The sequence below is a fragment of the Oncorhynchus mykiss genome, chromosome 7 (assembly GCF_057628025.1).
Source record: "Oncorhynchus mykiss isolate SJ-2025 chromosome 7, ASM5762802v1, whole genome shotgun sequence".
NCBI classification, from domain to species: Eukaryota; Metazoa; Chordata; class Actinopteri; order Salmoniformes; family Salmonidae; genus Oncorhynchus; species Oncorhynchus mykiss.
The window spans coordinates 11,707,576-11,722,500 of NC_143028.1; the positions used below are offsets into that span (position 1 = coordinate 11,707,576).

Below are 14,925 nucleotides of genomic sequence, written 5' to 3' on the forward strand. Positions count from 1 at the left end.
CATCAAACAGTGGAAAGAGGCAATATAAAAAAATTCACTGAACCTTCCCCACGTCATCGATGATGTCACTTCCTGCTGTAATGCTGCCGCAGGTGTTTCGAACCACTGGCCCTTACCTTAGGCGCGACGAGGCTGACCTTCAGGGTGGTGACGATGGAGAACTCTCTGGGGAAGAGGTGACAGTTGACGAGGAGCTGGGTGAACAGGAAGTCCAGGGAAGGGTGAGAACGGGACAGACGGACACCCCTCACACCCCCAGACTGGATCAGATGCACCCCCCCTCGTTAACCCCCTCACCCCTGCCCTGGGGAGAACACGGGACAGAAGATCTAGGGGGAGCAGGTCTACAGAGAGAGAGAAAGAAACAGATAGAGAAAGCAAGAAAAAAAGAGAGAAAGAGTGAGAAAGTGAGGAAGAAAGGGAGGGGGGAGTGAGAGACAGATAGTTAGCATTTCCTAAATAGTGGGAAACTATTTAGGTGGTGAGAGCAGCAAGATTGTGTGTTGTAGTTTCTTGAGTATTCATGATATCAGGTAAGGTTAGTCAGAGTTTACTGGATGGCTGGGAAATGTTTGGTAGGCTATTGGCATGATCTGTACATACGTGTAGAAGAATTATCTACGTGTAGAAGAATTATCTACGTGTAGAAGAGTTATCTGTGCATGAGTGATTTGCATCTCAAAGTTTTGGAAAATCAAGTTAAACACGCCAAACACTCACGCACACAACTGCTATTTGTCTTACACACACATACACAAACTCACAGTGGTGGAAAAATTACTCAGTTGTCGTACTTCAGTAAAAGTATAGATACATTCATAGAAAGTGACTCAAGTAAAAGTAAGTCACCCAGTAAAATAATACTTGAGTAAAAGTCTAAAAGTATTTGGTTCTAAATGTAACTGCTAAAGTATCACATTTCTTATATTAAGCGAAGCAGACACCACCATTTTCTTGTTTTTAAAATGTACGGAAAAACAGGGGCACACTCCAACACAGACATCATTTACAAAATATGCATTTGTGTTTAGTGAGTCTGTCAGATCAGAGGCAGTAGGGATGACCACATGTTCTCTTGATAAGTGTGTGAATTGGACCATTTTCCTGTCCTGCTAAGCATTCAGTACTTTTGGGTGTCAGGGAAAATGTAAGGAGTTACTATTTGAACTCGCATCCCTACTGCATGCAAACAAGAGAAAGAAAGAGATAGTGGTGTGTTTAATGCCACTCTACAGTATAACCTGAGAGAGCCGCTATCTGACTGGAAGTACAGTGTTATGTGTCACAATCAAATGTGTCCCTGGATAGGTTACAACACCCACGCAGATATTTTCATAGCGCATTTAATAGAATAGAATGTACCTCTGCATGTTCTCCATGTCTCTGCAGCTGAGTTGATGACCCTTAGCCTGAGGAACAGCAGCAGAGGCAACAGCAGCATCAGAGATGACATAACAGCTTGCTCCAGCCAATCGCAAGCACTGTGACTGATCCGAACGCCAATTGACGCTCATCTCCAACATGTGTGTGTGTGTGGGTATGTGTAGTGTGTGTGTATGCTTGTGTGTAAGGTGTGTCTAGAGATGGACCTTAGAGAGTGTCTGTAGAAAACATCTTCAGAGAGTCTAGATGACAAAGTAAAGCTTAGATCTAAACTACATCTGTCTTCAGACAGGCAGGCTCCTAATGAGTTAGTTCTGTCTGGTCCAGCCCCTTCTCTTATATACCAGGCCCATGCAAACCACTAACCAGTCTGTCAATAATTTCACAGAGTAGAACGGAAGCCAGCTGTATCGCTCACATACTCTTCTGAGAGTGTGTGAGAAAGAGAGAGAGCAAGATGTATACCCAAGGTGGAGTTGTATGGGTTTAGATACAGAAATAAGGAGCTGTACTACAAAAACCTTCGCATTAGATAAACACCATAAAGAGTCGAAGTAGTCATTTTTAAAAGGAAAATAAATACATTTGAAAACATGCATACCACCGGTGATCTCTGCTCCACCAAGAGTGCTTGATACCAGCTAAGGTATTACCACATTAACCAAGATCCCTGTTATTAGGACCTTTATTGTAGTAGTTATTTTGGTGAGTTTATTTACACAAGACACATGCTTTCATAACAGATTTGCTAATATTACATTGAGAAAATGTAATAAAAATTGTAGAGGGGAATTAGGTACAACTCCCAGGTGCAGACCCGGGAGGGTCTGATGTGTATTTCAGCCCTGCCCAGGCTTCAAATAGCTATTCTGATACAGATCAGGGAGAGAAAGGAGGGGTGTTCACTCTTTCTGTTCTACACCTTTTACAGCTCTGTTTTGCCTTTTCTTCAAAAGCAGGTTTGTGTGCTTTGGTGGATCACTGGGCAGGAGGACGGTGTCCTATAGAGACTAGTCTAGTGTGTTTCTCCTAGCCATTTATATTAAAGGCTACAGGATCTGACAGGATCATGATATAACTTTCTCCCTTCTTGTATCTCTATCCCATCAGGCTATCAATCAACTGTGCTTAATCTGACTGCATCAGCCAATCACAGAGTGATCTAACATCCTGACAGATGGCTGACCGCAGGCACAGGTAATAAAAACAGGGAGATTTAATTGGTTTTGCTAACTCCTCGGTCCTCTCCTCCTTTTGAAAAAGGTCAAAGGTTATCGAGAACGAAAAAATGCAAATACATTTAATTATTCTCCTCCGCAAGGATGACGTTTACAGAGGAATCCCAAAATACAAGTTCAAAGTGGTAAAAATGAATTTGAATGTATATCGTTTTTAAATGTGTTCATCTAGTCCTTCGAGAACACAGCAGCTTATTCAAGGGAGTGTAGTGGATTTACAATAAACAGTAGCACCCCCTGCCGGTCTCTTTATGCAGCTAAGAAAACATGTGACCATACTGTGAAATACTGCTGGATAGGGTCTAACATATACACAATAGGTAGAACATACACGACTATAGACAATACATTGAAGATACAATTCATGATTCGCATGTGTAATTGGTAGTCCACTGAATAAGCCCGTTTTCTGACACATTTAAAGGAGGAGCGGGACAGGGAGCCTGAGTACCAAACTATATTTATTGTTTACAGTAGTAAAAGACGCCAAACAATGTACAAATCAGTAGAGAAACCAAACTAATACCATATGACAAAACATGTGGGTAAAGAACTTAACTGCCCCTCCCCTTATGCTCCAAGTAGACATAGCCCCTAACCACAGATCTAGGATCAGAAAACCAGAACCCCCAAAACATTAACCATTACAGGGATGCAAATGATCTGACCCTGTATCAGTGTTTAAGGATGACTTCTCCTTCCCACCCAAAAACCAAAAGCAGAGTCACTGACAGGGTTGCTATAAGAACTGACCACTGAAAAAAAAAATCCCATATGGAATCAGGGAATATTCCCTTTTGACTGCCCTCTAAAAAACTAGGGGTGCATCTCAACAGTACAAGTAGCTTCCTTGTGACAATGGGTCTCCTCTCCTTCATTCTTGTAAAACCGACACTAAAGAACTGGACAGGTGAAAGCTTATTCCATGGTCAGCATCCACCGTAGCCTGAATGTTCACGTCGGTGCCAAATGAGGAGGCAACACAAGACTTGAGATGTACCCTTGGTTTTCACCCTCGAAAAAAACTTGGGCGCCCCCCCATGTCAAACCATTGGAAGGGTCCAGAAGCCACCCCTAACCCCTAGACCTTTTTGTAGATTTGAGGTGTTGGATAAATACAAAACACTACACAAGTGGCTTAGGTGTAGGGGGTTGTTTCTAGATCAAAACCCATGATTCTTAGCATTGGAAAGACCCAGAAGCTGTCCAAGACTGTTGAAGAGATCAATGTTGACTAAGACAGACATTTGAGGGGAGCACCCCCACCCAAAACTGCGCCAGACATCTTTTAAAATAAGAACAAGGAAACAGACGATGGGGAAGCCTCAAAGTAGAAGTTGCCCCTTACCACAGATCTAGGATCAGCTCATTGTGTCCTAAACTTAACCTCATCTAATATGGGGTAAACTAATAACTGACCTTAAATCAGTGTTTAGGGGGCAAGTTCATCCCACTCCTCAGGACAAAACCGAGACAGACATATTTAAAAAACAACAATGGAACACAGAAGCTGAAGAGGAGCAGTGGGCGTGGTTTGGATATGTCAATCACTGTAACGGGAGGGGATTAGCAGAGGCCGCCTGTCTGCTGTTGGAAAACATCTATGGTGTCTTCATCCTCCATCTCCAGCTAAAGAGAGAGAATTAACATGTGAGATGGAAGGAGAGAGGGATCTAGTAAAGAGTGATTCCATGAGGGGGAAGTTCTGTGAGAAAGTAATCAAGTTAATTGAGAGCAGGTGTGCTTTAGTTGAGACAAGATAATGGCGTCAGAGAAGCTGTGGTTTAGAGTGATTAAGAATGAGATAAGAGAATAGAGTAGAGGGTGTTTAGAGAGAATAGAGAGCTGCCAGTTGTCTGTGCAGTGTACCTGTGAAGGTGTGTCCGTCTCGTTGATTGGCTGTCCGTCAAACCTGAACCTGATCTGCCTTATCGAGAGCCCCTGCAGGAGAGAGAGGACACATTAGAAATACATGGGACAGATATTCCTATAGTATTAGTAATCAGGTCAGCTCTATTGACAATATTTCTATGGGCAATGTTCAGTGTGCCCCTGCTCCAGTCTTCACCATTGAGGCAGCAGGTAGGAGGGCAAGGTGTCTGATTGGCTACTGTGCTGACCTGACGTTCGCAGTAGGCCTTCATCAGTTTGCTGAGCGGAGTGTGCCTCTTGATTTTGAACTGAACCACAGAGCCGTCCTGACCGGCTACCTTTAAGTTAATGTGGTCGTTCTCAGTCTTCACGCCCTCCTGAAACACAACCAAACAGCAATTAAAAGATTAACAATGTCGTTTTTCAGTCTTCAATGCTTCGGTCTTGGAGAGCCAAACAATTGATGAGTTGCGCAACCACTGTTAGGCCTCATACGTCTCTGGTAAGCTCTGGACATGGGGTAGGTAGTGTTCTTGCCCAGTGAATTAGGGTTGCTTGTGGATGGTACTGGTGAATGCGCGGAACCTGTAGGCTGTGACTGAGGCAGCCATCTACTAGACCCAGGCGTTATCCACAGCAAAATCCACGTTCAGCTTGTCCTAGTGCCTCAAATCGAAAACAAATTATATCCAAACACTATCAATCAGTGGTTAGGAACCATTTCGTACAGACCACTTATGATCAAGCTAGCTTTACCTTGTCTTACCGGTGCCTGGCCAACGCCATGCGTGTTTACTGGCCTAAAAGATAAACAGTGCAATAACTAGGTTATTTAGCCATTTCAATAAGTGGATGCCGACGAATGCATCTAAAATCACTCGAATACGGCTTCCAAATGGTGTCACATTTCTTGCCGCTTGCCTTGCGGCGTTTAGCTAGCTAGCTGCTAGCGTGGTATGGCTTCCACAAAGAAAAACCCGCAAACGGTATCGGTGTATTCAACTTCGAAATGTAAGTGTTAGTTGTTACAACAATTCTATTGTCTGGTCGAAATATTTCGTATAACATCTCCAATAGTTTTTATATCTGATAAACTTAAATATTGTATCCGGAGGCAGCACTCCATTCATTTAACTACGAAACAAACAGTGCGCCGATTCAGACAAACGTGCAAACCGGGCCATTTTTTATTGCATATTTCAGGCGCTATTTGACATTAGACTGTTCTAATCACCTTAAATACCCACCACATGCTGATAGACGGCTAGCCTTACCTTTGGTTTCTCCTCCGACATTTTGATGGGTTTTCTTTAAAGGATTTGCTGGTTAAAATGCAATTTTGGCTGTGTTTTCGTTTGCACTTCTTTAAGCTATATGCTCTTCTCCTCCGCAAACACGGGAACGCGCTTTGGTCTCTCGTTCCGCAGACACTGATTGGCTTTCGTGGAAACACGTGACATATTCTCTCCGGGACGGGGATGCGTAATTCAGCCAAATACTCGGCCACGCGACACTAAGAACCCGCCAAAGGCAGGGCTGAGTGTGGCCCTTGGTTAATCTCAAATAAATACACACATTACACTCAGATCAAATTGTATTTGTCACATGCTTCGTAAACAACAGGTGTAGACTACCATACTTACAAGTCCTTAACCAACAGTGCAGTTCAAGAAGAGTTAAGAAAATATTTACCTAATAAACTAAAGTAAACAAATAAAAAGTAACACAAAAAAAGAACAATAACTGGGCTATATACAGGGCGGTACCGAGTCAACGTGCGGGGGTACAGGTTAGTCGAGGTAATTTGTACATGTTGGTAGGGGTGAAGTGACTATGCATAGATAATAAACAGCGAGTAGCAGCAGAGTAAAAACAAATGGAGGGAGGGAGTGTCAATGTAAATAGTCCGGTGGCCATTTGATTAATTGTTCAGCAGTCTTGCGGCTTGGAGGTAGAAGCTGTTAAGGAGCCTTTTGGTCCTAGACTTGGCGTTCCAGTACAGCTTGCCGTGCGGTATCAGAGAAAACATTATATGACTTGGGTGACTGGAGTCTCTGACCATTTTTTAACATGGCTATGTACAGGGAGTACCAGAATAATGTTGTAAAATAAAAATTATATCAAGCCAAATCTTCCATCTTCATCACAATGGATAGAGAAATGGGGTGTATTCATTACAGAAGCAAACTGAGAGTGGGGGGTATGGCTTTTGATGACCAGTCGGGGGCGCTCCAACTCAACATTTCTCTCTTAAGGGAGAAAGGGAAGGATTGGACTGGGTAGAGGCCTGGGTTTACATTCCAGAAAGATTATCTCTGTGGCTCTGGTCATAGAAAATGCTTGAATAAAGAGTATACGTATCCTTGATAAAAAAAATAGTATATTGAGATTAAGAATTAAGGTTTGAGTCAGAACTGCAGGAATTCCTGTTTATTCACATCTCTACTATTGTTGAGGTTACGATCACTGGTCTGATATGGTTGTTGTAGGTTTCTCACTATGAGGTAGAGGTTATAGTAGGAGCTAGGAGTTGATAAGATCCAAAGAGACAAGTCTTACATAGATGAAAGTTTTATTTGAATAAAAATAGATTTGTTCAATCAACAGACAAAGGGTAGTTTATTACACAACTAGACATTAATAAAACGTTGATTCATTTGGCCTGACAATATTCTAACTGAAGTAGCTGGTGTCTGTAATGAGAAAGCTGTCACCGGTAGAAAAATATTACTTAGATCTGACATTCTTTGTCATTTTACAAGGTGTATACATTCTATATGGTAGGGTACATTTCTATCTGCAATTCTGAGCATTCAACTCTTCTGAATAGCCTCCTATTAAAAGCTGCAATATGTAACTTTTTGGGCGACCTGACCAAATTCACATAAATGTGAGTTATAGATCTGTGACTCTTTGAAAACAAGTTTAAGAAGCAGATCTATGCTTACCATATGGAAAATATATTTCACAGCTGTTTAGATGGTACAATGACTCTCTAAACTATACTTGCTTGTTTTGTCGCAAACTGAAATAAGGTGAACTATTAATATTTTAGCAAGCAGGAAATGGCGGAGGGATTTCTGCATAGTGCTTCATTAAGTACAATTCTGGTTAAAATTAGAAAAACAATACATCTATACAAGTTTATTGTTTGATGGAGTACAGGTGTGCGTGCACTGGACACATTTCTGATAGTTCACCATCAGATAAATATACATAGAAAAAGGTCAACATAGATAAGGTCATCTTCTCATTCAAGTAGAGCATAGGCAAGATCTCCTACAACCAAGTAGTAACCCTCAAGTACCATCATCTGTTTATAATACAGTAGTAGTCACAGAAGGTATATAAGGTACATTTAAGGCTACTGCACCTGTCCACTGCCCTCACATAGTCTGCACTGCAAGACATGTTCTGTACTGCACCACTCACCAAGCAGCGCAGAACTTGTTCTAGCTAAGTATTCGTAGAAGACTTCATTACATTCAACATTTAATGACCTGTGTTTACATGGGAAGATAATGTTGTATATCAGGCTGTCCCAAAACTTTGATCTAAGGCCAGTTTCATGTATTCTCCTCAAAACGGTTAAAGATATTGAACGGGATCTTAAGCACTTACAAAATCGTAACATATTGTACAAATTGGAATTCGTTACATCATACGAATTGCAGGAAATATATATTTTTTGCAGGACATAACATACGAAGTAAGTGATGTTGTGCACAATTTTTGGTGACTCGTTTTGGCTTGTGAGCACTACTTTCAAAACTACGGTCTGAAATTATACAAATCCTTTAAAAACACCTCTAAGACTTATGATTAATGGTTTAGGGGAGGGGAGGGGGGGGGGGGGTAGGCTGAGCATAGAACAGACAAGGTTAACAGTCCATATGGGGGGGGGGGGGGGGGGGGGGGGGTTGGTTGAAAGGTCAGAAGTAAAGAGAAGGCAGGCGATAGTACAGTGTCCAAATATCAGCTCAGGAGAATTTGGAGTATGGGTTGGACCCACTGAGACCTGGAAGAAAGAGAGCGAGAGAACGAGAGAGCAGGAGTTAGAGATCATCTTTCATTTTAAATTCCATCAGAGTAGTAATGGTGCTTTTCCACAGACAGGAATGGGGAAACATGACAGAAGTGGCGTGTGTGTTTGTGTGCGTGTATCTCAAGGCGTACCATATTTCGTTCTGATTTCCTCATGCCTCATCTTCATCTCTGCCTTTCTGTTAACACAAAGACAACCAGCTGGTTAGACACACACTTCGTATTTTAAGAGGACTGCACAACCTTTCAGACCAGCCAGGTTGGTAAAAAGTCATAGAGCACAAACCGGTTTGGGCGGTTAGCTTAGCTGTGACGTATGTAAAGGTTTGTTCCAGTAATGCTTTTGTCACTCTGGCTGTAACTGATATGAAACTAACAAAAGAAACTTGGGGCATTGTTCTGATCGCAGTCACATTGTCAGAGACACACTAAGGTCAAATACAGCACACACAGGGCCTGACTGAGTAACGTTTACCATATCTCCCTGAGGAATGTTGTAGACCAGCTGAACACACACACACACGTAAATACTGACACTTAGAATAACAAAACACTTTCTTTTATTGTAAATTTATTCACATACATAGACAATACGCAGATGTTCGTGTGCCATGATGACATCTTACCTCTCTTCCTGTTTTCCCTTCATTTTATTGGTCCGTCTCTCCATCTTGGCATCGAACCTCGTAGACCTGACACACACACACACACACACACACAAGGGCGGATAAGTACTTATACATGTGCCTGGAGGTCATTCCATGGGGTAGGTCAGTGCGTGTATGTGTGTGTGAGAAGAATTACACACTTTAGTTGACCACAGCAAAGCACACAGTTGAGGCCAAATATATAGGCACCCTTGCACTAAATTATTCCCTATTTCATTTTAAATAAATAGAAATTGAAAAAAACATTGTTATTGGATTTTCGACATTGCAGAGACAATTTAAGTTTTGCAAACCTAAGTTGAGAATTTTTATTAAGAAAACAAAGACAAATGGCAGCTCCTAAATTGGCTCCCTGGAGCTAGTACATGGTTGGACAGCCTTTGGCCAAGATAACTGCAGACAAACGCTTCTTGAAGCCACCAATGAGTTTGCTGTAACTTTCTACTGGCATTTGGCCCACTTTTCAGCAGCAAATTGTTCCAATACTTAAATGTTTGAGGGGTTCCCTTCAACTACTAATCTCGCCATAGATTTTGAATGTGATTCAGTTCTGGACTCATGTCTGACATGTGGGAGATTTGATCATGCTGTGGGGTTGCTCTGCTGCCTCTGGTCCCGGTGGCCTTGAACGTGTGTGAGGCATCATGAAATCAGCAGATTACCAGGTGTTTTGTTCAACCCAGTGTCCAAAAACTGGGTCTCCACTGAATGTTGTGGGTCTTCCAGCAGGACAACGACCCCAAACATGAAAAAACACCCAGGAATGGTTCAAGAAGAGATGCTGGAATGTTCCGGAGTGGCCAGCCAAGAGTCCAGATTTGAATCACATCCAAAACCTATGGAGAGATCTGAAAACATCAGTTGAGGGGGGTAACCCTCAAACATAGAAGATTTAGAGCAGTTTGCTGCTGAACAGTGGGTTACATCATTGATGGCTACAAAACGTGTTTGTCTGCAGTTACCTTGGACAAAGGCTGTGCAACCAAGTATTAGCTCCGGAGTGCCAATAATTTAGTCCATGCCATTTGCCTTTATTTTCTAAATTAAAATTGTCCACTTAAGTTTACAAAAATACAATTGGTTCTGCAATGTTGAAAATCTAATAAGGTGTGAAGACCAGATGTTTTTATTTGTTACTTATTTTAGAAGGGGACACACATGCACATACATACATCATGTTTTAGTTGTATTGTTTATTATTTTGTTGAAGTACTGTTTGTATATCTTTCTATTTTAAATTTGTGTTACTGTTTTTGTCTATCACTGTTTCGTTACTTGTCATGTTTTGTGGACCTCAGGAAGAAACGCTGCTGCTTTGGCAAAAGCTAATGGGGATCTGAATAAACAAATAAGAAATAGCGACTTATCTAAGAAAAGTGCATGGGTGCCAGTAGATCTGGCCGAAACTGGATATAAATACACTCAAGCAAGTCAATGATAAAAAAAATGTCATAATAATAATATATATCATCCCAAACCGAGATGTGTTTTGGAAACAGACGACACAAATCAACGACGTGTGAGTGTGTGTGTTATAAGCACTATACCCGATGTGTTCACACTTGCAGCAGCAGAAGAGGCAGACCAGGAAGGCGATGATAATGACTCCACCCACCACCGCCATGGCGATGATCAATGACTGGAAGTTCACTGACACACACACACAATCAACATTAGTTCCTACTCCAGCAGAAGTGTGTGTGTGTGTGTGTGTTTCTTACCCCAGCAGCGTCCCCAGCGTGCATCGTTGAGGGGGCAGAGGGCGTGCGGGGGGAGGATGGTTTTGACTGGGTACGTGATACACAACTCAGTCTTCTGACACCACAGGCACTGTGACAAACAAACACAGGTCAAACTTAACGCAAATATATGTGGACTATGAATGAGTAGGGGTTTCAGGATTGGCAGGGATAGAGTTCACAATGCCAAGGATGGAGGGATGCAGAGAGAGAAATGAGGGCAGAGAGGTGTGTATTCAGTTTTTCCCCCAACCTGTCTGACAGGTGTGGAGGGTGGAGCTGATATGCTGATTCATGTGCAACAGAAAACATTTGTGACCCTGTTATTCCCATGAGCAAGAGGTATAGCGAAGTAAACTGGACCAGAACACATGTGACCCTGTTAGACCAATGAGCAGGAGGTATAGTGATGGAATCAGGACCAGGAAACCCAAAGTGTGCCTGACTCACGTGCCAGACTAATCCCAGACTCACCGTCACAATCTTTAGACATTCCTCACAGCTTGTTCCATTCTTAGTCTCACACACTGAGAGAGGGAGGGAGAGAAAACAGGTTGATTGAGGGGAAAAAAACAAACATTAGATCAGTAGTTCATAACACACGAAACAACTGCAGTTAGAGGCAGTAATAAAGCCTTCTCACCTGCAGCAAGACCCGGCCTACTGTAGATATTTCCATTTGTTGTTTGACTGTATGATTCCACAGAATTGTTTGTGTACATTCTGTTAGTTCTATGGCTCCAGATAAGAAGAGGAAGCCTGGTAGTCTGGTTTCTATGGGGCTAAAAGGCTGAAAGATTCTTACAAGACAGGGAACAGGTGTCTCTTTGGACACTAACTGGTTTCACCCAAACACTTAACAGTTAAATGGGCCAGCCAGTCACGATTTTTGCTACTGAAATGTGTCTGAGAAGGAACTGAAAACACTCAAACGTTCCTGCTAAAAGGTTTCAGTTACACAAGCATTTAGCAGAAAGCGAGAGCCAACTCCCTAACAGTGAATAGGCCAAATATGTTACCAATGTACCAAGCCACTTGAAATGAATGAGCCATTATCTGAATATAATAATCTACATGTTAAGGTTGATGAAAGTCTAAATTACATCATTATAAAAGGAACTGAAAACAAGCAGTCATTTTGTGTTTCACCTAAAGGCAAAGTCACTGAAATATGCAACAATGTGAAATCGGGGAAATTCTGGTTTGAGGGTACTCCACTACCAGCTGTATTTTCGGTGATTAATGTCATAGACTTAACTAGAGAAAACATAATCAACTATAATATGTTGTCATATAAATCAAAATAATCTATAAGCGACAATAAATCAATGGTTAAGAAAAACAACAAAAGACGTGTCACTGACTCACCTATCCTAGGTGCGGCAGTTTGCGCGAACACAGCGACTACACCGAAGAGTAGCAGAACAGCAGGTAGGCCTACCAAACTCCTTAAATCCATCATTTATTGAAACTTGAAAATCCAAACTCTGACAGTAAAATATCCCGTCGTGTATGGCGCTACTCGAGTTGAAAAAGTTGTCTTATTTCAGTAACAACAGGGAGAAATTGAGGCAACCCGTTTGAAGAAAATAAACACTTGAAGTGCTGTTGAGGCAAAAAGGTCTGTCCTCCTTCCTCCCGGAGCGCGAACAACCAATGACAGGTGGAATTAGGGCGACCACGTGTCTCAGATTGCTGGACAGTCCCGAATGTTGGCTGTTTGTCTGGTGTCCCGTATTTTACCAACAAATTAAAACACCACTCACTTACCAACAAAGTTAGATTTGTTGCGTATTTCAGTCAGACTTCCTATTCATTTGATGATAACTGACATTTCGAACTGTCTGCCAGAAACATGTATTCATGTAGGCTGCACTGGCCCGCAAAAACATTCCGTTGTCCCGCATTTGTGTATTTTAAATATGAACCATTATGTGGTCACCCAAGCGGAAATATAACAATCAGGTCAGCTGTGTGCGCGTGTGTGCGTGTATAGAAGAGAAGACTGGACAATTTCCGATAATTTATTAAAGCATAAGTTTGTAAAGCCAGTTACAAATAAAAAAAGAACAACAACTATTTTCTATCTCTTTCTCGGTTTTCTCTCAAAACAATCACAATGTTTCAATATATAATGATAATAATTAATATGAACCATGACAGATTACAGTCAGGGCCTGCTCTGGCCGCCTGCGGCTGGGAAAGGACCCCGGTATAGAGGTTGCTCATAGACACAGATCTAGGATCAGCGTACCCTTACCATTTGGGTGTGAAATGCAAAACTGACCTTAGATCACAGGAGGTTGGTGGCACCTTAATTGGGGAGGACGGGCATGTGGTAATGGAGCAAAATCAATGGAATGGTATCAAATACATCAAACACATGGTTTCCATGTGTTTAATGCTATTCCTTTTGCTCAGTTACAGCCATTATTATGAGCCTTCTTCCCCTCAGCAGCTTCCATTGCCTTAGATCAGTGTCAAGAGGCAACGTCGTCTTACTCTGTGTACTAGCAGTGTGAGAGGCAGGGCCATAGAAAGAGAATACCTAGATAGGACACAGTTCCCGAATTTGACTGGATTTGATGATAATTGACATTCCAACCTGTCTGCCAAAAACATGTATTCATGTAGGCTACACTGGCCCGCAAAAACTGGATTTTTCAGTCATTCCAAATGGTCCAGTGGAACACAGGATGTAATGTTGTTCTGAGTTGGAATGTCCTTTCCAGTAATTCTGATTCTATAGACTGGTTCTCCAGTGGGCTTAGGCCCACAAGCAAGTGACGACACACAGTCAGAAACAAACACAATTCCCATGTTCCCAGAATTCTCATATTCCAACTATTCCTATTTCCAAGATGCATACCTCCTCAATGTGTGAACTTCTCTTCTTTAAAAGAATTCCATACTGTAACCATATCCCCTCCCTCCCTCTGCAATAATTCTAACAAATAAATACCCCATCCTCCACCCTCTCCCTCCCTTCTTCCATTCCCAAACTCTTCCCCATTTAAAATCACAATCACAACACCATTCTCTTATAAAGGTTACCCAGATACATAATACTGTTATTTGTCAACAACACACTTTCTTTCTTTTCTTCATATGGTTCCCTTCTTCCCCCGGTGGGGTAGTTAGTTAGTCACTTGCATTATGACACAGATACACACGCTCACGTTAGCATTCCAAACACAGCACTGCAGGACGGGAGACACTGGGAACGTACAGTACACTAGTCACATGACTTAAAACAGGTTCTATTCACACATGAACTGGAGAACAGTCACATAGCGTAGAAGCAGAATGGGTAGAGAAGACATGACTAGATTCCTCGTGTTTTTTAAAAAGTACCCACCGATATGGAAACGTGAGCCAGATGGATGATACGGAGGCTACATTTCACTAGAGCACAGAAAAACGCATGTAGGCAACCATCCCAAACCGCCCTACCAATCCAATATGGCCGCCGCGACTGAACTCTACCCATTCTACATCAAGAAGTGAAACCCCTCTATATATCTGTGATTTAGTCAGATGGCATTGCTAGTGAATAAGGGTGCGTTGGCATATTAGACATACAGCAGTGAATATCTCTGTTCCTTCGCATTTAGTTTACACATACAATAAATTAATCAAATGGCATTTATAATGATATTTATATACATACAGTACGGTGACCACCAAAATCTATGTAGGGTTCCTATGAGTTGCGATATACAAGAACGCTAAGTGTTTGATTAGTGTATGTGTGTATGTGTAGGTTGGACGTGAATATGTTATATATGTGATGTTCATAGTAGACATATTACAGGAGACAGCTCTCTCAATCTCCCTTGGTTGATCTTGTAGTCGACTTTTGTCACTCTTTAGCATCATTCTCTCCTCCAGACCTCTCCACACCCACGGAGCCTCCCCCCAGACCGAGCCAGACAGCTACCCCTTGAAAGAGCCTCTGAGTCAGGATGATCCTGGGGAGAA

The 14,925-nt window shown here is 42.0% G+C and overlaps 3 protein-coding genes across 5 annotated transcripts in view; all 3 read right to left on the reverse strand.

Moving 5' to 3' along the window:
• Positions 1-3,064: 3,064 nt before the first annotated feature.
• LOC110527396 (small ubiquitin-related modifier 3) lies at positions 3,065-5,951 on the reverse strand. Its single transcript, XM_021608626.3, has 4 exons — positions 5,768-5,951; positions 4,742-4,870; positions 4,491-4,562; positions 3,065-4,250 (listed from the first exon to the last, which is right to left on the reverse strand). Exons 1-4 carry the CDS (start codon positions 5,786-5,788, stop codon positions 4,188-4,190), a joined length of 285 nt encoding a protein of 94 aa, XP_021464301.1. The 5' UTR covers positions 5,789-5,951; the 3' UTR covers positions 3,065-4,187.
• Positions 5,952-7,048: 1,097 nt separating this feature from the next.
• On the reverse strand, positions 7,049-12,900 carry LOC110527397 (pituitary tumor-transforming gene 1 protein-interacting protein). 2 transcript variants are annotated; one of them, XM_021608629.3, is made up of 8 exons: positions 12,313-12,592; positions 11,588-11,726; positions 11,419-11,471; positions 10,927-11,035; positions 10,753-10,855; positions 9,164-9,229; positions 8,670-8,716; positions 7,049-8,511 (listed from the first exon to the last, which is right to left on the reverse strand). In XM_021608629.3, exons 2-8 carry the CDS (start codon positions 11,664-11,666, stop codon positions 8,474-8,476), a joined length of 495 nt encoding a protein of 164 aa, XP_021464304.3. In that variant the 5' UTR covers positions 11,667-11,726; positions 12,313-12,592; the 3' UTR covers positions 7,049-8,473. The 2 variants fall into 2 exon arrangements, with proteins under 2 accessions (XP_021464304.3, XP_021464303.3); XM_021608628.3 differs by lacking the exon at positions 11,588-11,726 and having other exon boundaries at positions 12,313-12,900.
• A 54-nt stretch (positions 12,901-12,954) lies between these two features.
• Positions 12,955-14,925, reverse strand: part of myo10l1 (myosin X, like 1) — an 81,872-nt gene continuing 79,901 nt past the window's right edge. For both annotated transcript variants that reach the window (XM_036982808.2, XM_036982807.2), the window contains exon 40: positions 12,955-14,925. This exon is cut by the window's right edge and continues 1,074 nt beyond it. The gene's annotated coding sequence lies outside the window, so the exon portion shown is untranslated.

Excerpts from the sequence above, each read along its gene's own strand:
- LOC110527396 (XM_021608626.3), bottom strand. The coding sequence starts at position 5,788 with ATGTCGGAGGAGAAACCAAAG. Across the intron at positions 4,563-4,741 it reads AGGCCTACTGCGAACGTCAG|GGGCTCTCGATAAGGCAGAT; the intron begins GTCAGCACAGTA and ends TCTCTCCTGCAG. Across the intron at positions 4,251-4,490 it reads AGACGGACACACCTTCACAG|CTGGAGATGGAGGATGAAGA; the intron begins GTACACTGCACA and ends CTCTCTCTTTAG.
- LOC110527397 (XM_021608628.3), bottom strand. The coding sequence starts at position 12,406 with ATGATGGATTTAAGGAGTTTGGTAGGCCTACCTGCTGTTCTGCTACTC. Across the intron at positions 11,036-11,418 it reads AATGTCTAAAGATTGTGACG|TGCCTGTGGTGTCAGAAGAC; the intron begins GTGAGTCTGGGA and ends TGTTTGTCACAG. Across the intron at positions 10,856-10,926 it reads ACGCTGGGGACGCTGCTGGG|TGAACTTCCAGTCATTGATC; the intron begins GTAAGAAACACA and ends TGTGTGTGTCAG.